General features: G+C 35.2%; 1 protein-coding gene across 1 annotated transcript in view; it reads left to right on the top strand.

The window, feature by feature from the left end:
* The window catches only part of Cont (Contactin), a 458021-nt gene that overhangs the window by 345410 nt on the left and 88183 nt on the right, over nucleotides 1-24428 (top strand). Inside the window, exons 17-19 of the mRNA XM_090391248.1 lie at nucleotides 18-253; nucleotides 10655-10895; nucleotides 15532-15653. Coding sequence (XP_090247374.1) covers nucleotides 18-253; nucleotides 10655-10895; nucleotides 15532-15653 — 599 coding nt within the window. The remainder of the gene's footprint in view (nucleotides 1-17; nucleotides 254-10654; nucleotides 10896-15531; nucleotides 15654-24428) is intronic.

Raw genomic sequence — 24428 nt, 5'->3', positions numbered from 1 at the left:
TTTTTTTTCTTATACAGATACAACAAACTGGAGAACAATAGAAGAAACAGGTAGACGAGAGACATACTTAAATAATGTCCTTTCACCATGGAGTACATATATGTTCAGGGTGTCTGCCATCAGTGAGCTTGGTCAAGGTCCTCCTAGTGACCCAAGTCCGCAGTATAACACTGAGAAAGATAGACCTCATGCATATCCGTCCAATGTAGGAGGTGGTGGTGGTAAAGCTGGCAGTCTTACTATTACATGGGATGCAAGTATCTTTCAAGAAAAATTGTTATTGTTTTATTTAAACTTATCAAATCTTATATTAAATAAATATACTTGATTTTAGTTTAGTTTTGGACTCTTGTTGCCTACATATTTCCAAAAATTGCTGGAAAACATTTTAAAAAGCAAGATGATTTATATTAATTTTTTCTCTTATCAGTTTCAGTTTGCTTAACTTCTATTTTTGTTATTTTAATTTCAGTAGAAAATAAAACTGTAATATGAAACTAATCATTGATTCCTGATATAAACCCTCAGAGACGAGATGTACAGGACATGACAGTACTACATTATTGATATTATAACTAGCTATCAACAAGTTTCTTCCAAATTAATCTGTTATTTATAAGGTCTCCAACATTGTCAGATATTATGTGTTGGTCTTCTAGGGCATTACTAACTGCATCGTACACCTAGAGCTTGTCTTTTTCCTGACAGCCTGGCATCAAACCTGTTTAGCTGATGTTTCCTCCATTAGGCAACCATACCTAATATCTTCATTGTTAACTTGATTTTGCCATTTGTTTGCTCCTCTAATTTTTATCAGAGCTCTTATATCTGTGATCTATAGTTTTTGATCAGCTGTTTATTTCTCATGCAGCTTTCAATTCCATAAGCACCTAAAGTGATGCTTGTGCTAATAGGATTTTGCATATTGAAAGGAATTAATCAAACACTGGTTTAATGATTTGAGTGATTTTTCTCTTATTTCATTAAATTTGTTCACTAGTTGTCCACTTCTCTTATCGTCACTAAATTGTACTTTAATGGCTAATATTTTACTTGTTCTGTAGGTCTCCATTGACAATGCATTTGATATCTTTATATTCCTGCATAAAGGCATAGTGTGTCTTTTTTTTTTTTTTTTTTTTTGTTACAACAGTTATTCGGTTCAGTTAATTATCAAGACTTGTAATGGATTTATTTAAGAGCATAATATCTCCATAAAACAACTTTGATCTTTTTCATTCTGCTTTGTATTCTCTCAGGGCACACATTGACATACTTGCCAGGAACTTTGTTTGGTTTCTTCTTTTTCAACCAACCTCATTGTGTGCTTCCCTTTCTGAATCACTCATTGTTTTCTTTATTGTTTGCTACTGGATCTGATTCTTTCTTATTTTCAAATCCTTTCAGTTTTTCCCAAATACTACTCAACTGATTTTGTTGAAAGCTTTCTTACATATTTTTATTATCATCATCATCAGAGACCTCCAGGGAGTTCAGGGCTCATCGAGGAAAGGACAATCACTCACAAATCTATGCAAGAAAAATCTAGCTGTTACTTCTTTCTTGACTACATTTATTCTCAATTTTGACAGGTGCCCTCTTGTCTTATCCTTACTTCATAAAATGAAAAATTCCATCTTCTTGTATATGACATCATCTTTAACACTTTCCTTTGCATCCTTTCCACTATGCCTGCACCATCTTGGAAACCAGGAGGCCAGATCTATGCACAATAATCCAGGTGAGGTCATATGAATGCCTTGTAAGGAGTCAAAATGGCTTCCTTATCTTTTCATGTCAATGTTATTTCATCCTCTGAGTGGTTTTTGCAATCTTTGCTATATAGTCTTGATCATCAGTTTTCTACCAACTAAAATTCCAGTATCCCTGACCTGTTCAGTTTCTTCTAGCATAATCCCACAAATATATTATTACTTTGTATATCACGATCACATCATCACACCATAATTTTCTCTTCTTCTTCTTCTCTTCTTCCGTCTAAGACGGGTTGAGTCTTCTCTTGAGCAGGATCTTCCAGTCTTCTCTATTCCTTGCTGTTTGAAAAAGTTCCTTATATGTTCTGCATCCCGAGATGTTCTTTATTAATTTCAGCCAGGTAATTCTTGGTCTTCCAGGTCTTCTTTTTTCAGTTGGAAAAGTATTGATTAGGACGTTAGGAAGTCTGTCTGCATCCATGCGTACAGTGTGTCCAAACCATCTCAGTTGTTGTTTTCTAATTTTTTCTATTATTGTCTTTTTATACAATAGTTCTTGTCTGACTGTGATGTTTGTTTTCTTTTCTATCCAACTTGTTCTGTTTATTTTTCTTAAGCATTTCATTTCAGATGCCATCAGTTTTTTCTCCTCTCTTTTTTTAACTGTCCACGCTTCTGCTCCATAGATGACTGTTGGTATAATTATTGCTTCATATAATTTGATTTTGGCTTGTTTAGATATCTTGTTTGTTTTCCAGATTTTCTGTAATTTTCCCATGGTGGTCCATCTTATTGCTATTCTGTGTTTGATTGTTTTGAGTTCATCTATTGTTTCTGTTAGTTTTGATCCAAGGTATATGAAGTTGTCTACTTGTTCTATTTGTTCTCCGTTTAGGGGGTGGCTGAGATGGTAGTTCTGTTCCTCCCTGTTTTCATCACTTTTGTCTTTTGTATATTTATTGTCATGTCATATGTTGTAAAAGAGGTATACCGTGTGTAGACATATCGATACAAAATTAATAACGGAAAAAACTCACGTACAAAGATTATTTAATAGTATAATTAAATAATTATACTATAGTATAATTAAATAATTATACTATTAAATAATAGTATAATTATACTATTAAATAATCTTTGTACGTGAGTTTTTTCCGTTATTAATTTTGTATTGTCATGTCATATGTTTTACAGGTTTCGTTTAGCTTGTTGATCAACTTTTGTAGTTCATTTGGAGTTTTTGCCAGAAGGACGAGATCATCTGCATATTTGATATTATTTATGTTTAAACCGTTGACTGACATTGATTCCAGGCTCATTGTCTATTGCTTTCTTTACAACTTCATCTAGATATATGTTGAATAGGCATGGGGATAATGGGCATCCTTGCATTACTCCTTTTTGGATCTCTATGGGTTCTGTTGTGAGTGTGTCCTTTTTAATTATTGCATTTGTCTTAGAGTAATATTTTATCAGAAACTGTATTATATATTTGTCTATTGCTTTTTCTAGTAGAATTTTGAGAAGGATTTCTCTGTTGATGTTATCGAAAGCTTGTTTAAAGTCCACAAAACAATATAGTTCTTTATGGTCTTTCCAGCTGAGTTCTGCTAGTTGGTGCAATGTGAAAATTTGGTCTATTGTTGAATAGTTTCCTCAGAAACCAGCTTGTTCTATGGCTATCATTTCTTCGTAGGTGTTTTTTAATCTATTTTGTATAATTCTTATGAATATTTTATAGGTGTGAGGGAGTAAATTGATTGGTCCGTAATTTCTGCAGTCTCTTTTGTCTCCTTTCTTGTATGTTGGAATGATCTTTCCAGGTCTCCAGTCATCTGGGATCTCTCCTGTTTGTAGTATTTTATTGAATAGGGTTGTTAAATATTCTATTGATATGCTGCCTCCATATGACCACAGTTCAGTAAGGATAGTATCAATGCCTGGTGCTTTATTGTTTTTCATCTGTTTTATTGCGTATCTAACTTCTTCTTGTAAAATTTTTGGGTGATCATTATTTTCTTCTATTGTTGGCATTGTAGTTTTGTTTCCTTGGTGGAAGATAGTCTTAAAATGGTTTGACCAGATTTTTCTTATTTATTCAATATTCCCGGTTTCAGTCGTCTTGTTGTTTATCATTATTACTGCTTTTGCTGAGAATTCCTTTGTAATTTCTCTTACAGCATCATGGAAGACTTTTAGGTTGTTTTGTTGGTATGCTTCTTGGCATTTCTTAGCTTTTTCTTCTAACCATTTTTCTTTGGCTTTTTTGCATAGGTTATCAACTTTATTTTTTAGTGCTCTGTATTTTTCTCTATTCTCTTCATTGTTTTGTTGGTTTACAAGTATCTTGGCCTCTCTTTTCTCTTCTGTGGTAGCTATGATTTCTTGGGTTATCCACTGTTTGTTTATTTTGGGTTTGGAACCTAGAGTGTCTTTTGCAATTGATAACACTGTTTCTTTTCCTTCTTCCCAGTATTTTCCACTGTTCTGTAAGATGGAGGGTTTTAATTTCAAGCACATCTGTTCTAAAAATCGACTTCTGCTTGAGCTATCTTTTAGTTTTGATAGGTTGATGTTTTCTTCTTTTCTGATATTATTTTTCCTGTTGAATTTTATCTTCACTTTGGCAATTAATATTTCGTGGTTAATGTCAAAATCAAAACTTCTTAATGTTCGTACATTATTTACTGATCTTTTCCATTGTTTGTTTATGATGATATAGTCTATGCAGTTCTTTATATTACCATCTGGGGATGTCCATGTATATTTATTATTAGGGCGTTGATAGAACAATATGTTTGTAATCATTAGATCATTTGCTTTGCAGAAGTGGAGTAATTGTTCTCCTCTGTCGTTAAGCTCTCTGTATCCAAATTTCCCCATCACATCTTTTTTGTCTGCTGTGAACTGTCCTATTTTAGCATTAAAATCTCCCATCACTATCATGAGCTCTCTATTTTTGGGATTATCTATTTCCTGTTGTAGTTCTTCATAGAAATTTTCTATTTCTTCCTCTGAATGGTTACTGTCTGGTGCATATATTTGGATTATTTTAATTGTTTGACCTTTTTTCTTTTGCTTGAAGTTTGGCTGTTATTATTCTAGGAGACACTCGATTTATTTCAATTACTGAGTGTGTAAGTTTCTTTTCAATTAGTAATGCAACTCCTTCTCTGTGTATGTTATCTTTTCTTCCTGAGAAGTACAGTCTTCCTTCTGGTAAATCCATGAATCCCTCTCCACACCACTGTGTCTCTGATAAACCTAAAATACTCCATTTCAGTCTTTTTAAATTTTCCTGGACTAATTGTAATTTTCCAGGTTGGTATAGTGATCTTATGTTGAAGGTGGCTACATGTTTCACATCCTTGGCTGACCACATTGCTGATTTCTCACCTACTTGTGGTCTTTGAGTAGGCGCGTCGGTTGTCCCATATGCAGTAGCACTATCTCGGTTTGTAGACTTTCTCCTGCTCATGAAAGTTACTGGCATAATAATGTAGCCAGCTTGCCATGCCTCTGCTACATCTTTTGGTCCACGACTCTTTATTCTTTATTCAGAGCAACCCATTTGGGTTTCCCCCATCTGCCACCCGGGGGACGCGCCTGGTAGGAGTGTGGTCTCCTCCAAGTGGATCAAGAACTGAATCTCCCCCAAGAACTGATAATTTCACATGCCCACAATTCCAGCCTTTTCAGATTATTCTGCAAGTGCTGCATGTCTCCTGTCAAATCCTTCCCATTTCATTAATATAAATATTGAATATAATATTGAACCAAAAACTGATCCCTGTGATACACCCCTGGTCACTTTATATCTTGCAGACTCATATCTCCACATCACTTTTCTACATTATCCAAGCTAATAGTTTATAATCTAGTCTATATCCTCAAACTTATTGAATGGCCTTTTATACTGTATCCTGGCAAAAGCTTTAGCCAAGTCCAAGCATATTGTGATGATCCATTCCCCCTTGAAACTCAATTATAACATTATAAAATGAGAGGTCAATCATGACCTTCCCTTATTGAAGTTCAACAAAAGTTATAATTTATGACCCTTCCCTTAGTAAACCCCTGCTGTTTGTTGCAAAGTATAGGTTTTCTGTCAACCCATTTCTGTATATATTAGCTCTTACTAATTTTCTGAAATCTTACCACCACTCCAGAGATGCTAATAGTTCTGTAGTTAGATACATCAGTCTCTTTGTACCACCCTGTGCATTAGAATTATCATACATTCTTTCCATTCATATGAAATCTTCCACATTCCATTCCTATGAAACAAAAGAAAATACACAAAGTAAAATAAATTGCAGGAAACAGAATTAAGGAATGTTCTATTCCTCAAGAAATCATGAGGAATAAAACAAAAGATATTGTAAGAAGTAAAAGAAATTATGGGAAAGAACGAAGGTAATCACATGAAATAAAAAAATCCATGGGAAATAACACACACACACAAATCATGAAAATTACTGAAGCAGGAAATGATGTGTAAGGAGATTGTATTCCTTGATCCACTTAGGGACAACTATCATATGCAGCATGTGGTTAAAGTGACATGTGAGACTTGAGTAACAGATTTAATATCTCATACAGTGATAATAGAAATGTTACCATGGTGCCACCAATTATGGAGAGCGATCATGTAGTTTTGATGTGAGGAGTGATGAGGCACAGGTACAAGCTTCATGAAATGAGAGAGAGAGAGAGATGTGCAATTACAGAGCAGGGAACTGTTGAAGGAGAATGATATCAGCTGTGCTTAGGACTTGGTTCCAGAATCAGTTACTTATAGCAATGTCACGTGTTATTCCTAAGGTTAGGTAGATGAGTAAGGATGAAATGAATTAATCATGGAATTATGCAGAAGCTTCTGAGAAAGAGGACATTATGGAGCAGATATAAAGAACAGGTCATCCCTCCCCCCCCCAAGCAGCAAGGTGACAAATGTAGTAAGGAAAGAGAAATTGGCATATGAAAGGAGATTAGCTGAAGTACTAAAGCAAAACCTTAGAGAAATATACAGTTGTGTCACCTTTAGAAGAATGGGTGAATCTGGAAGACTGACTTTAGTTACTGGAGATAGTGAAAATATTCATTTGTGGGGAGTAGGAGTAGTGCTGAATAACAGTAGGAAGGAGGACGGAAGACTGACAGGTCAACAAAGGGGAGTGTTTAAAATATTATGTAACCTTGATGTTAATAAGGCTGTGGAACTGCACAGGATATCATCTGATATATTATAGCAGTGTGCAAAACTACTGACAATGCTTTTGATTTGATTGTTCAACAGAAATCTGGCAACAGGTCTCTTTCCACTTTTCTTTCCACAAAAGTCAAAACAAGGGGGAAAAAAATGGTGCCACTGCATAAGGGAGTATCTAGTGTCAAACTATAGACCAATGTGTGTGTGTGTGTGTGTAATATATATATATATACAGTAATCCCTCGATTAATGCACCCCCGATTAGTGCATCATGTTTTTTTCGATACCCAAATTCGATTAGTGCACCTATATACATCTTAAAAATAAATGTTACAAATTTTAAAAATTTTCTGTCTATACATTTTTATGGCTAACTATTTTAAAAAATCACTCATCAGAATGAAATAATTTAGTTACCGATTTAAAACATTTTACAAAGTTATTTTTAATGGCATACTACACTACTTCCATATGCACTATGTATACTATATTCCAAATTTTTACCGGCAAAATTTATGTTGTCTGCTATAGTACACCCACAGATTTGAGACACTTCTGCGCACGTCACAAAAAGGAGAATCCATTCTGATAATAGGGTAATCAATCTGTCTTCTGGGATGAGTTGTTTATTATTACACGTCGGAAATTAACTTCTCTTTTATGATCATTGTAATTTTTAAAGTGATAACTATTTTGCTTGTATAACAGTTGGGAAATTTTATCTATAACGCATGGGATTTTGCATGTTGGCGACCAATTCATATGTCCTTCATTTCTTTCCTCCCTTCAATGATAACGTTCAAGAGTTAATTAAATCTCATTCTGAAGAATTGAATGATTCTGACCTGCTAAATTTAGATGCACAGCGGGAAGATCCCGAAGAATATGAAGAAAATTTAACCATTGATAGTCACCCAAAAGAGATTTCAAAGAAACAATTTGAAAATATTTTTCGTACAATTGAAGTTTTTAAGCAGCAATGCTTAGAGGTTGACCCTGGTGAAGAGAGAAGAAGTAAAATTTGCAGAAGAGTAGAAGAGGCAATAAGGCTGCACTGTCGGTTGTATGAAAAAAGGAAACAAAATGCCTGCCACACTATGTTAGCTCAATTCTTTGTTAAGAAGTAAAATAATAAAATTTATATTCTGAATATGTTTTATTGTCTTTCAGCATCATGGTTTTCCTTTAACTAGGCCCTGAGACATACCTTAATTCTTTTATAAAAAAATTAAGGTTCAAAAAAGAAATTTGAGGAACGAATTATACATTTTCCCATAGGTTATTATATTTGATTAGTGCATTTTCGATTAACGTGCCTATTTTAAAGAACGCATTAGCCTCACTAATCGAGGGATTGCTGTATATGTAATACATACATATTGGAGTGCAAAAATATAAGGCTGTGTACTATATCCTGCCTGCCTTACTGCAGAAAGCAGATGAGATTAGAGATTTGGGAGTGATGGTTAACAATAGACTGTAGTTTAGAGGGCATTATTGCTAGTGTTGCAAAGGCTGCACATCGTAGTACTGCTATGATAAGAAGCACTCTAACATGTAAGGATAAGGAAGTGGTTGTGCCACTGTATAAGGCACTGGTCAGACCACACTTGGACTATTGTGCTCAGATCTGGTCACCTGTTTTTCAGTGCGATGTGCAGACATTGGAGAGGGTCCAGATATTGGTGACTAAGACAATATCAGGAGTTTGGAATGCTGGCTATGGAGAAAGTTTGAAGAAATGTGGATTGCAGAGTTTGGTGGATAGGAGGAAGAGAGGTGATATGACAGAGACATTTAAGTTAGTGAGAGGATTTTATCATCCTGTCTCTCTCGATAATGATATGCTGGAAGCTGCTATTGCAAGAAATGCCAATGCAACTGTTGAAGATTTAGCAAAAGATCTTAATTCATCATTGTTGACCATCCATCGCCATTTGCAAGAACTTGGAATGGTGCCTAAGCTTGGCAAGTGAGTTCCTCATGAACTGATGAACAATAATCAAAGATAGCGTGTCGGTATCTGCACTGCTCTTCATTATCGAGAGGTTCAATATCTCTTTTTGAGTTGTGTAGTCACCAGTGATGAAAAGTGCATACTTTAGAAGAATGTTAAGTGCCGAAGACAGTGGGTTCATTCAGAGAAACATGACGTTTACCCTCAGAAAAGGTTTTGTTAAGCATTTGGTGGGATATGGCTGGTATTATACACTTTGAACAACTTAGTCGAATGAATGAAAAACTGAAAAAAAAGAGATGTTCTCTGGTCAATCTGAAGGGTGTTGTTTTTCACCATGATAACTCATGCCCTTATAGTGCAAAAATCAAAAATATCAAGATTGAGGAACTCGGCTGGGAAAAGCTTCCAAATCCATATTTTCCTGATCTCGCACCTTCAGATTACCACTTATTTCGAAGTTTGCAACATTTTATTAATGAATAATGCATAGCATTATACATGTTTGCATGGAGATGTTGTGCATTATGGGATACTAAGGCAAGTGATGTGAAGTCATTAGCTTCTTTATACGAGTTGCACCAGTCCTGAAAATAGTTCAGGTGCAAACTTGTTTGCTTACACTTGGATAAAGGATTAAACCAAGTATATAATTTCTTGGTATCTTTAATTTATTTTATTAATGAAAAAAATACAATACATTAGAGGTACTGAAATTGAGCCTATGTGACTGTTTGTCTCCAAACCTTCTAAATTCTGCAGAAATGACATTATGAAGCTTTCACAACATTGGGAGAACATTATTGATTCAGATGGAGAATATATATATATATATACTTGGTTGACTTTTATATCAAAACTTAATGCTAAAAATGACATTACTTTTGGGATTACCTGATAAAAATGCAGAAAAAAAAATCCTTATCCTACCATACGAATGTGATGTAGGTTGACAACCTTTCAGGTTGGAGTCATTAAAAAAAAAAAAGATTTTTTGTCATTTTTAACAGTTCTATATTAATTGATATTGTTTTGCCACTAAAGTATGACAGTATGAAATAAATTAAAACTGAGATTTCCTGACAAGTCAAGTAAATTCCCCAAATACCTTGTTTCGTTGAAATGTTCTGCCAGAATGGGGTTGTTGATATTCTACCAGCACACAAAGGATGGATAAAATGAATCTAATAGATGCTTACGTATTTTGTACCTAAATGATCTGTATAGAAATAAGTTATAGCAGAACAGCAAATGTCTTTTTTTTTCTATAATTAAATGTATTCATGTGTTATGCATGTAAACATTTTGATCTAGTTTTATTTTAAAAATTAAAATTTTATAACCATCTCAATGAGAACAGAACTAAAAATATAACATTTCATGTTAATCAGTCTGGTTGTCCAAAGTATTTTATTTGTTTATGCAACAAACAGCTGTATTATAGAAACAGATTCATGATTCCCCTCCCCGCTGTCTTCTGCATCAGCAAATTGTAATTAATGATAATTTTTAAATTTGTTGTAAGTCACATATTTAGTTCAGTTTCCATATAGTTGAAAAAAATAAGTTGATTCTCACTTTGGCAAACACTCTTACAACAACTTACTATAACAAACTACAAAAACGTCCTGACCAAAACTCCATAAATTCTATAGCCAATTATCTACCGTAGTAAACTATTCCTATGGTCCTTGCAAGTTTACTGTAGTAAGAGTCAACTGTAAAACTGGCTTAAGAAAATAATAACTTTTTTTTTCCTTTAAAATTTAGCCCCTTCCTCCTCAGGAATGGAATGCTCCTGAAATCTGGTATAAGATCTTTTATAAACCAGCAGACAGTAAAATAGAATTCCGTTCCAAAGAGCTTAAAGATCTACACAATATTGGTCTGTACGTAGTTGATGTTGGAGAGGAGAATTATTACAAACCTTATATAGTCAAAGTTCAGGCATTCAACAGCATGGGCTCAGGACCTATTAGTCCCGAAGTCGAAGTGTTTTCAGCAGAAAGCAGTAAGTGCATTGTTATTATTTTGAATTATACCGGGGCAGTTCAAAAACATTACCAGTATCGCAGGAAAGTAGGATATGCATTTGATCTTTAATTAAGTTAAACAGAAAGTGCATAAAAATGAAATTTCTGTTTAGAGAAAGTGCCTAAAAGCATAAGATGTGTTTTCAGTCATAACTTATCTGTGAAAAATGTATGTATATGCATGTGCACTTGTGTAACAAAAAATAATGGTTTTGAACCTTGTCCAGTAAATAAAACCTGTAAGTAATACTTGACTTAATGTCATTCACCTGTTCTGAAACATTTTTAACTTTAAGTTGTGTAATATTAAATGTGCATTAATGTGAGGAATTACTTTTGTAGCTATTTCACAGTAATACCATTTATCATAATTGCTAATATGACAATAACAGATATTGTTTTGCTTGTCAGAACGTGTGTGTGTGTATGCATGCATGCATGCATTAGGGAGTTAAACTTATATTGTCAGCAAGTCACAGGTATTATTACTCATGGATTCATCTTTGGTATAATCTGTGGAATTCATAATTCATAATTTTCCACTAAATACCACTCATTCCCACTTTGAGATACAGTTTTTGTCTGAAGAATTTCTTGTTGTTAGAGAAGGCATTTGATATGAAGGAATGGCATGTATACGTGTGTTCTTGCTGCAAACCTAAACAGTTGGGCAGAAAGTGAATTCCACATATAGAAATGTTTTGAGAAAATTTGAATGTCAGATGTAATAGTAATTTATTACTTAACTCTCGTAGATAGGCTTATACGTTGGTTATGCATTACTAAATCACTTAAGGAATTGAACAATGTAGATACGAATATAAATTAAATTACACTTTAATAAATATTTCCGATATTTCGGCAACGTCACATTGCCATTTGGCACATGAAATACGTATTACTGATGATCAAATGCATGGAAAGGTTTATATGTTCACAGTACATGTTATTTATTTTCACAGTATTGATGACAACACAGAATGATAAGAAATATCAGCAAATAAGTTAATATATATTATTTTCTTATCATTATCAGAAATATCAGCAAATAAGTTAATAAATATTATTTTTTTATCATTCTGTGTTGTCATCAATACCAAGAAAATAAATAACATATTACTGATGCTATGTCTCAATACAAATGCATTAACAAGAATGTACACAAACCAGGAAAAGCCTTGTTATAAGGAATAGTGCAAACTTCAGGTTAGACCAAGATATTTCAAATATTCAATGACCACCACCAACAAGTATTCTTAAGGGATAAGAATAAGTATCATATTGAAAAGAAAAATGTGTACTGAAGTTTGTTGCAAAGAATCAATTAACTCTCATATGTGAACAGAGGACTCAAATGCATAAATAATATTGGGAGGGGAGAAATGAAAGAGTTGAAAACAAGAATCAAACCATAGAGACTCAGTAGAAAAATTTGAAGAAAACATTGAATTGACTTATTCAGGAAAGCATCCATGAAATTGTACAACAGTGATGAAAATTTTAAAAACTCCATTGAGGGCACAGAAGGAAATTGAAGTACACCATGAAAAGAGAAACCATGCAGAAAGTTTTTTTTTTAATAGAGTAAGGCAGCATGTGCTTTTAGAGTATATATAGAAATGCAAAAAATTTCAACATTAATTCTAAATTTTCATTTTTGTAATTTCATACTCTTTCTAGTTCTCTGCTTACCTCATTGTTTATGATTGTACTTTTTCATGATGTCATTTGTATACTTTATATACGATTCCTGCATCCTTTGTGTTCTACCATCAGTGTCTGATTTTCACTATTTCCTTTGTTCTGTTTTCTGTCATTCCTTTGTACTCTCCTTACTTCAGGAAAGCATCTATGAAGCTATTTCTTTCTGTTTCTCTATTTTTTTATTTTCTTAGGAATGGAGTGATAGGCATCTTCTTCCCCCCCCCCCCTTCTCCCTCTTAAATTCACTATATAGAATCTTAAATTCTATATAGTGAATCCTTTTGCTATAAAACCTGTTTCTCTGGTTCCACGAAGCATGCTATAGCAAGAGTACATGAAGATTCCAAAATGTTTGGGAAATCTGCAAAGAATGCTTAGAAATGGAGGAAAGAATATCATGAAGAGTATTATTATGTTCTGGAAAGGTGATCATAAAGGTGATATAAAACATTAATATAAGGGTATTTTGCATAATTATTAGAATGTGAACCCTTGATTACCCCTCTCCCAGTTATAATACTAGCCCTTTTTTTGCTCTATTTCTCCTGTCTTTTTTTCTACCTTCTAGACTAGAATTTCCCTGGCTTTCTGTACTCACGCACCATTCTTCTTCTTTTTCTTGCTTTAAGCTTCAGCTTGCTTCTTCAATCCTTTGGTGCAGGAAATCTCCCAATGTTTTTTTAGTCTACCAATTGGTAGACTAAAAATAGGGGGGGCTTATACACATAAGATGACCAGTTGCTCTTCTCCAAGACTCAGTTTCATTTGCATGATCCTGGCGTTCCTCCTACCCACTTCCAGTACTTTGCCCTTCATTCTGACACACACACCACAATTCCAACACCATTTCTTTCTCTTTATTCGTTCCAGAGTAAAACATCTCTCAGTTCCTTTGCCTTTCCCCCCTTTCACCTTGTCTCCTGCACTCATAAAATGTCCAACTTCTTCTTCCTCATCATGTCTGCCACCTCTCTTCTCCTTCCAGTCATGCTTCCGACATTCAATGTTCCCACTTCTTTAACCGCACCTGTCCTTGATGCAGTAGCCCTCGTCTAGTTCTTGCAGCTGTAGGGCGATGTGGCTGCGAATCGCTTAAGGGGTATGCCCTAGCCCTTGTATCACTTTCTTTTCGACTCATTTGATCATAACTAGAGCTGGCAGTGAAGTTTTATGACCAGATGACCCTCCTGACGTCAACCCTTGCCATTTATTCAGGCTTGGGACCAGCACCTGTTGGGGATAGCTTGCCCCCTTCAGTGGCTGCATAAGACGAAATGACATAGCAAGATAGGACATATTCACCCCTAGCCCTCAAAATACTCTAATAGCATTGGGGGAAAGGAGCAAGAAGAGAAGAAAGAAGGGGGGGGGGACAAGTCTACAGATAATATAACAGATGTATATTACATGAAGTAAGGCATGGTCAAGCATCAGGTACCTCAGGTTTGCCATGCCTGTACTCACTAAAGTGAGCCCCATGAGGTTTGCAGATCTATGAAAATAAAACCCTCATATAAAACTTTGGACCTGTACGAGATAACACAAAGGGTAAATGGAAAAGAAGAACAAAACATAATCAAGAGCTATGTAAAGTGTATAGATCCCCCACTTCTAAGTGATGAAATCAGAGTAGATTAAGAGGTCTTGGACATGTGAAAAGAATGGCTAAACAAGCATTCAGGATGAGCTTGATGGAAAGCAATCTAGAGAAAGACAGAGGAACATTGGGAGGATAACATCCATAAAGGCTTAGCTGGGATGAGAATCAAATTCTGGACTGGATTGAAAGAGCTCAAGACAGAAAAGAATCAAAGAAATTGGTACTTGCATCAAAGAACCTTAGAGGTTCATATTGTTCATTTTGCCAGATGATCTCCATCATAAGGCTAATTATGTGAATTTTAGGTCTGTTTTGTTGGCTGACCAAAATTCACCAATTGCAGATATCTCTGTTCCACTTTTCTCCATTATCCTTCCCAAAACAAGGTATCATAAAAAAAGAGAAGAGCATATGCCATATCCAGTGAAAACAGTGAAAAAGAAGAAAGAAATGGATTACCTAAAAGAGGCTCTTGTAAAAAATGGCTACAGTCTAAAAACTCTTAATAATATTCTGCAAAAAAACTCCCAGCAACTCTGAATATTCAAAAATATATAAACTACAAGGACAATCATTTTGCTGTAAAATTGCTGTGGTGTTGAAACTACAAGTTCAATGTAAGCCTTACACTTATGGAAAAGATTTCCACAATTTAAGATCACCTAAGCAATCTCATTCAAGGGGAAGGGTGTATATTACATTGGACAAACAGGACATTCATTAAAGAGCATATCAAAGATGAGAAAGAAAGGTCATTCAAATCAGGTTGGCTTATCACACCACAAGTGAGAACCATCAGATCTATGAACTAACAAGATTACCATATATTGAATTTAATAGCCATATTTGCAAGTTAAACCACCCAAACATCATTTGAATGAAATATATCAAATAATTCATTCTTCATATCCATGTGCCTTCAGTAATATCCATATGTTATTTCAGTTCCAATAGGTGCTTTGCATCCATATATTCATTGATATGTAAACCCTTCAAGGTTAGTACAGTAAAGAAACTTAAACCATAAAAGACTGAAATTCACAGAACTAGGTTATAATGGACAGTATGGCATTTCCACACCATATTAACTATTATTTTAGTAAAAATATTATTTAACATTTATGCTTATATGTTATAAAAAATATTTAATATCTCAATGTAACTTGAATAATTGTGTTTTAAAATGACTTCAAAACTATTTCATCATATCTATAAATTAGATGAATTGTTTACCGTTAATAATAATTTTCTAAATGCTTGAAATCTTTACACATATGTTTTTGTACATTATTTTCATATCCTGTTTTTAGTGCCGCAAGTACAACCTAGTCAAGTAAAAGCTTTGCCATTTAATTCCACAGCATTGAATGTGTCCTGGAATCCTCTAGGTCTTGACAGGGAAAAGATTAGAGGAAAGCTTATTGGTCATAGGGTAAAACTGTTTAATTTATATGAAATCAACCATCCAAGTATTTTTATTATGAAGTATTTATTTTTTTTCTTTGAAATAATGCTATTACAGCTTTATAGGATTTAAATAACTGTTCATGCTTCTTTTGTTTATTAGCTATAATTAGATAATCATATTAATTTGATTGTATAAATTTATTGATTATTCTCAGATACTTTTTTGAAGTACAGGAAGTTCCCGGGTTACGGATGACCCAACTTACGTCGTTCCGTAATTACAAATGGGCTCACAAAGCTCCCATATGCATAAATAATAATTAAATTAATAACTCGGAACTAGTTTCTTTCATGCATGTAAACAAACCTGCACTTCGCCGCATTATCAAAGTAGCTCTTCCTGTTATTTGGAAGGCAAATTTAAGGGCCTAGGTCACACTTGCCATGTTTGGACATTGGTTCTTGAACTGTTTTATTCCTGCTGTGGAACGTTATTGCTTGTAAAAGAAAATTCCTTTTAAAATTCTGCTTGTGCTGGACAATGCTCCTGGACATCCGACATCTTTAGATGACCTTCACCCTAATTTAAAAGTCTTATTTTTACCACCCAGCACTACGTCGTTACTACAGCCAATGGACCAGGGAGTCATTTCTACATTTAAGGCTTATTACTTACGGAGTACATTCCTGCAAGCATTCAGGACTACAGAAGATGATGTGATGGCCTTGAGAGAGTTCTGAAAGAATTATAACATCCACGATGCCATCAAAAACATTGCTGATTCGTGGGAGGAAGTGAAGCAATCAACAATTAAAGGGGTTTGGAACAAACTGTGCCCTCAATTCTGTGATGATTTTCATGGCTTCACAGACGGCATTGCTGAAGCCAAAAAAGCTGTGGTGGATAGTGGCAATGTACCTGCAATTGGACATCAATGAAAATGATGTCATTGACTTACTAGGGTCCCATCCCCAAGAATTAACCAATGAAGACCTTTTGGAGATAGAGAAGCAACTGATAGAAACAAAAGAACACAAAGAATCAGGAGATCCAGAGCCAAGAAAGTTTACTGCAAAAAGAATTAGCTGAAGCCTTTCATCTCATTGAAGCAGGATTTGCTAAGCTTGAGAAATGAGATCCTAAAATTCAGCTGTTTACAAAGGTTTACCTTGCAGTTAGTGAGAACATTAGCTGTTAGAATGCCATTTATGATGAAAAAAAGAAAAAGGCTGTGCAAACAACCCTAGATACCTTTTTCAAGAAACCGACTTCCGTGGTAAGCTCCCCTCCTCTAGAAACTGAATAAAATCCTAATTCCCCAGCACCAGATCCATCCTCTCTAGCACCATTTCCCTCATAATCATCATCCGATTAATGTTAGCCTACCTTCTTGCCTGAAAAATTCCCCTTCTAGTAAGCTAGACATTGATGCAACCTTTAATATTCTTTTTTGAAATTTCTCCTATCAAAACGTTTTGTATGAGTTTGTTTTTATGTTCTGTTTGTTTGAATTAAAAGAAAGAGCACAATAGTTTGTAACTTATTATTACAGTACAGGGGTATTATTATTACAGTATTACAATGCATTATTACTGCCACATATCAGCCATTATAGTACTGTTATTATTATTATTACCGCATATGCGCTGTTCATCAGGGATCCAAGTTACATACAAATCCAACTTAAAGACGTTCTCAGAAATGTATCTCGTTCGTAACCTGGGGACTGTCTATATTTTTGTTATCATGTTGCTATGATACCATCAATTCAAATAATAAGCCCAAAGAAAGAAAGAATTTTGAAATAAGTCTCCTAACAAGCTGGCATTTCTAGTCCCACAATGCAGCATGTATGCTGTAGTTGTGAGTTTAAGAAGCAACAACAATTATCAAGGATTTCCTTGATAATTGTTTCACTAATTACATCTTAGTTTTAACACCATTATGGGACAAATATAGGTCATTTAGCTGTGAACATTGTGCAGGGATTGTGCAAAGAGTGATGAAGATTGAATTTCATCATTGAAAAGTTATTGCTCTTTAATATCCATCATCTCTCCTTAATGGTTCTTATACTATTAAACTGTACAACAAAATTTGAATTATTTTCTACTTGATTAAAAAAAAAAGGTTTTTAATAGCTTTTTTTCTATCTGAAGTATTTGATATGTACTGATTACATTGCTATTGTTTTCTGTCATTTCTTGTTTCATTTAGCAATCTTTTGAAGTAGTAGTAATAATACTAATGCGTAACAACATTTTCGAAATTATGCATTTTTAGTTTTCATATCACCTTCAAGGTGATATGAAACTGCATGAGAAAGGTGCATGAGACTGCCAATGGAGGGCACTCCATCGGTCGGCAGTCTCATGCACCCAAATTTGTTGAGATTTAGGAAGTTTTTTAAAGCTGAAGCTGATTCCAAGAACAATCTTTCATATTTATATATTTGCTACAGTGTAGTAAAGTGGCTTTCTTCCAACGTATTCTGTGGTGCGTATCTAGTGCATGGTCTGCTAGTCCTGAGTGGCTGTATTAGTGAAACCAGATGGAGCTTTGTGTTCAGAAATCCTGATATTAGCTATCTGCCTGTTTGGCCATAGTAGGACAGTTTACAGTTGAAAGGGACCTGGTATACTCCAGGTAGATCTAGGTGAAGTGGCTGGTCTCCAGTGGAGTGGATATGCCAATTTCTTATGTGGTTCGTAACAGATAGTCAGATCATATAACCACTCGGCAAATCAGGCTGGCCTAGTTTGCCGAGTGGTTAGCGTATCCGCTCTCCAGCCAAAAGGCTGCGGGTTCGAATCCTGCCGTGGGCATGGATGTTTTTGATTGTATGTGAAAGTACTAGTGGTGGTGGTGGTCAGCGGTAGATGGTGTCATATAATAATAATAATAATATTTTTTTAGGATTTTTGTGAGCTTTTTAGACATGTCTTGAATATATGGAATGGTGATAGATTTAGTGTAATTTCTGTTAAAAGGGAAGGGGGGGTAACTGGTTTTAATATTTTCTGGATTTTTGGGGGGGGGGGTTGTAGCCATTGGCTAAGAAGGTGTTAAGGATATGGTTAAGTTCAGTAGTTAGAGCATTGTTGTCTGAACAGTTGGGGGGGGGGGTGATTGTTGGTGAATGTATCTACCTGTATGGGTCGGTTGTCTGTAAACAGAGAAAGCCAGGGATCCACCATCAGCACATTTTTTATGTGCTGACATCATATTTTTAGAAATTCTTTCTCTGCTGAAGCATGAGAGACGTCTGAGAGGATTGTCCAAAGGTCGTCGTTCAGCATAGCAGTTAGCTCAGCTCTTCCTCCAATGCAATCGCCACTACCTGCATTCCCTTGGCCGACGTAAACTTTGTTTACGTCGGCCAAGGGAACGCAGGTAGTGGTGATTTGTTCACATAGTAGGGCGAAGCTAGTGTGGTTATAAATGCAGGAGCCTTTGGTGACATAAACAGTGTTTCAGTTTTACACAGTTGGAGATAAATTTATTATCCTAGCAGCATTTTTAGAAGGCCAAACGATTCGGTTGTCTTGCAATCTTCAGTTTTAATTTGCTGTATTGGCAAACCTTGTGTGTGATAGAATCTCCTTGGATGATCATAATTTTTGTAGATAAATTTATACGTTGGTTACACATGACTTTAAATTTTTCAAGAAATTACAATGTATACTAAAACATCAATTAATTACTTTAATCAATACCTTCCTATATTTCAACAATGTTACATTGCCATCTTCTGGGAATATAAAACTATGATATGAGCAAATGAGACTGAAGAAGGCAACTGGCATTGGTCCTGGAGTCCTAAAGGTGTCCCCTAGTGGACTAAATTGGGTTATCTTGGCTGTTGGATGGATGTAGCCGGAGTTCTTACCAAAGCTTAACCACCAAAAAACCAATCTTTCCAAGGAAGAACTAAAAGCTTTACAAGAAACCTCTACGTTTGACCTTCTAACAACAGCAAAATAGTAATCACCAAAGCAGATGAGGAAAATGCCACTGTGGTTCTCAACCAAACAGACTACACAGGTAAGCTTTCAACTTTACTGTTAGATCGTTCTACCTTCCTCCCCATTGAATATGATCCCAACAGCTTCCAAATCAGAACATTCCAAAGGCTCTTTAAGAAGGTTACTTCTTAGGCCAAAGTACTCACACATTAAAAACTCAGCCCACTTTAAAGCCAGTATAGAGAACCTCTCACTCCAACATACTGACATAATGGTCAGTTTTGATGTTTCCTCTTTATTCACGAATGTCCCACTCAAAGATACCTTAGATCTCATCCAAGCCAATTTCCTCCCAATATCTCAGCCCTATTTCATTTCACCATGAACTCAGGCTATTTTGTTTGGCAGGGAAAATTCTACAAACAGATAGAGGGTACAACCATTGGTTCTCCACTCTCTCTCTAGCAAACTTTTTTATGGAGACTTTTGAAGAAAAAGCCGTAAACTCAGCCCTGCAAAAACCCACTCTCTGGCTATGCTACGTAGATGATGTGTTCTCCATTTGGCCACATGGGCTAAATTGGGTTATCTTGGCTATTGGGATGGATGTAGCCAGAGTTCTTACCAAAGCGAAACCACCAAAAACCAACCTATCCAAGGAAGGACTAAAAGCTCTACAAGAAATCTCTACGTTTGATCTTCTAAATGAAGAACAACAGCAAAATAAGAAACACCAAAGTGGATGAGGAAAATGCCATTGAATCTGATCCCACCAGCTTCCAAATCAGAACACTCCAAAGGCTCCTTAAGAACTTAAGAAGATTACTTCTTGGCCTGAGGAAGTGACTAGCGAACTAAAACCTTTCAACTCTAGACCTACGGCCAAACAATCAACACCCCAGAATCCAGTTTCTTGTTGGAAGAAAGCCACTTTACTACATCATAGCAAATATAAATATGAAAGATTGTTCTTGGAATCAGCCTCAGCTTTAAAAAACTTCCCACATCTCAACAAATTTGGGTGCATGAGACTTTGGAAAAAGAAAACAACAACAGTCTCCCTTTTCTAAACACTCTGATTACATGCCAACCTGATGGATCCCAGGCTTTCTCTGTTTACAGAAAACTGACCTATTTCAGGTAGATATCTACCCATACAGGTAGTTACATTCACCAACAAACCAACAATCACCCCCCACACACACACAACAATATGGGATTATAAAAACTATATAACAGAGCTAAATTAATCTGTTCAGACAACAGTGTCCTAACTACTGAACTTAACCATATCCTTAATACTTTCTTAGCCAATGGCTAAAACCCCTCAAAATATCCAGAAAATATTAAAATCAGTTAACCACAACCCCCCCCCCTTCCACCCCCACCCCCTTTCTTAACAGAGATTACACTAAGTCTATCACCATTCCATATATATGGGACATGCCTGAAAAGCTCACAAAAATCCTTTTAAAAAAATGACATAACGGCGTGTTACAAACCACATAAGAAATTGGCATTCTTTATCTGCTCCACCAAAGACTAGCCACTTCACTTAGACCTACCTGGAGTATACCAGGTCCCTTGCAGCTGTAAACTGCACTACTATGGCCAAACAGGCAGGACAGCTAATATCAGGATTTTTGAACACAGAGACTACATCCAGTTTCAGCAATACAGCCACTCAGGACTTGTGGACCATGCACTAGATACCCACCACAATGTTGGAAGAAGCCACTTTACTACATTGCAGCAAATATAAATATGAAAGATTGTTCTTGGAATTAGCTTCAGCTTTAAAAAACTTCCTAAATCTCAACAAAGTTGAGTGCATGAGACTGCCCCAAATTTGGGAAGCTTGCATTCTTAGAACATCAGCCCAATAGCCAAGATAACCCATTTAGTCCACTAGGACCAATGCCAGTTGCCTTGTTCAGCCTCATTCGCTCGTTGTTAGTACCTGTGTGTGTGTGTGTGCACATATCATAGTTTTATGTTCCTGGAAGATGGCAATGTAACATTTCCGAAATATAGGAAGGTATTGATTAAAGTTTTTTAATTAATATTTTAGTATACATTGTAATTTCCTGAAAAATTTAAAGTCATACTTGAAGTAGAAAAAGTAGTCAAAAACCTGAAATGTGGGAAGGCAGCTGGAGTAGATGAAATTCGACCAGAAATACATGCTCCAATATAAATATATAAAAGTTTTACAGTGGCTGCATTGCATAATTCAGAAGGCCTGGTCAGAGGGTCAAATTCCAGATGATCGGAGCAGAATTCTCATATTACCCATCTATAAAAAGGGAAATGAAACTGAATGCAAGAATTACAGACCATTCAGTATAAATCTTGCATAAATTTTATCAGGAATTGAGTGTTTCTGGTAAGATTTATAGAAGTATACTTGAGAAATTATTTAAAATAAAGAGCCAATAGGCTTCATTTCAGCAATATAAACATTATTTAAATTAAGGGGGTATTAAATCGCACATTGTTTTAAAACCGAATAAGAACTCAAAGATCGGAATCAAAGAGTTTCGTACCGAATATAGTAACTATAAAAGTATCGGTGACTACTAGCATAAGTTGAAGCACGTAGTACAAACTAGGGCAACTCGTAGCAAAGGTGGGTAAAGCTCTGATTGCTATTCTAAGTATTTCCTATAATGTAAAACACATCTCCTAGGAGATATATGATGTTATACATTATGGTAGGGAGGTCACTACCCAGACCGGTTTCGATCTTTATTGAGATCTCATCAGTGAGTAGCTAGACCAAGTATAATACTAAGGGTATAGCGAAAAGAACTATTCGGCATGAAACTCCTTGATTCCGATCTTTGAGTTCTTATTCGGTTTTAAAACAATGTGGGATTTAATATCCCCTTAATTTAAATAATGTTTACATCATCGAAATGAAGCCTATTGGCTCTTTATTTTAAATAATTTATGGGTGCACCTTTTTGACAACTGATATAGCAGAGTATATAAGTTCTTTTCACTATACTCTTAGTATTATACTTTGTCTAGATACTCACTGATGAGCTCTCAATAAAGATCGAAACCGGTCTGGGTAGTGACCTCCCACCATAATGTATAACATCATATATCTCCTAGGATAGTGCTTCCCAAACTTCTGGATGTCAGGGTTCCCTTTGCAAAAATTAAAATATTTCACAGCCCCCCCCCTCAAAAAAAAATCATAATAGAGAGAGATATTATTATAATATTTATTATATTTATATTCAATACAAAACATACACAGCAAATATTGCAAAAATCAAATGCATATATTACATTTTTTGCCTCTTACCATTTGGTTCTGAAGACGATGCGGGCTGTTCTGGTAAAATATGAAATACTGTCCTTTTTTTGAGTCTGTTTCTGCTTCTTCTGATTGTTTGTTGGAATTTTGTTTATATTTTATCAGCCACTTATCCATCTCAGGGTTAAATTTTTTAACATAGAATAGATCAAATAATATCACCACTTACCAATACTGGCACACCACAGAATGATAACATGAAATTAGTGAATAATACCTGAATAAAGGTATCCCCAGACCAGGAACATTTTTCTCTTTTGTAACTTTTCTCCCTTTAAGGTAATTAAGCCTAACGCAAAACAGACAGCAAAGGCAGGTTATTAAAACGTGCATATGATTGGTACAGTGTTAACAAAAGATCGCACAACCGAAAGATAAAAGCATAGCTGACAATTGAGTTGAAATGCTAACTCTCTTCAACCGAATTCCATATGTGAAACTGCCATAACATTCATTATATATATATATATTACTTAGTTTTAACACTTTTACGAATTTTAACACGTTCGGTTGAATTTTATTGCTGCCTTGGGAAATTGAACTCACACACATCTAATTAATAACAATAATTTTTAGTCAGGTACTGTGTTTGCCCATGCAACATATGGTTTTGTTTCAGTCTATACAGCATAGTTTCTGTATGAGAGGACATGCGATTCATTAATTAGTGTGTTTTTATCCCAGTTGTCACTAATTGCACTATTTGTTGAGAAATATATTACACAGACTCCTCATACCTTATTCACTGGCATAATAAAAGTACTTGTTTTTATTGCCTCTGCAGTATAGTGGCTGTTAGGGAGGGTGTGTTGTTTGCCACTGCAAGCGAGTTACTATCTCCTACATGAACTTGTTTAAGCTTTTTTTCATGTGCGAAGTATATGCGAAACTTTATTGGTAACAGAAAACTAGCTCGGATGACAGTGATAATATAAAACGAGTTTTGATGTGTATATAAAGTCAATATCAACAGTCCCTGATTATGAACGCTTAATGAAAGGGATAAGAAGATTTGGAGCTTCCCTGGAGAGCATTCGAAGTAAATACAATTAACCACTGCTTTGAAATGAAACATATGAATAAGCAATATTTACTAATTAAGTGCCGAAATACACAGGAAGCAAAGTTTGTGAACCAACACCAATGTGTGAATTTTTACATTAAAATATAAAGAAATAATAAAAGTTAAATACGTTTCTTTTAAAATAAAAAAAATCTACTTAGTAATAAAACATTTTAAATTTGTTTTCATTATTTCACGGCCCCCTCAACAAAACCTACGGCCCACAGTTGGGGAAGCGCTGTCCTAGGAGATGTGTTTTACATTATGGGAAATACTAAGAATAGCAATCAGAGCTTTACCTACCTTTGCTATGAGTTGCCCTAGTTTGTACTACGTGCTTTAGCTTACGCTAGTAGTCACCGATACTTTTCGTTATTCAGCATGAAACTCTTTGATTCTGATCTTTGAGTTCTTATTCGGTTTTAAAACAATGTGGGATTTAA

The sequence above is a fragment of the Typopeltis vanoorti genome, chromosome 1 (assembly GCF_054136105.1).
Source record: "Typopeltis vanoorti isolate ZY-2024b chromosome 1, IOZ_Tvanoo_1.0, whole genome shotgun sequence".
Taxonomy (NCBI): domain Eukaryota; kingdom Metazoa; phylum Arthropoda; class Arachnida; order Uropygi; family Thelyphonidae; genus Typopeltis; species Typopeltis vanoorti.
The sequence above is the reverse complement of the archived record's forward strand: the minus strand, read 5'-3'. Positions and strand labels throughout refer to the sequence as shown.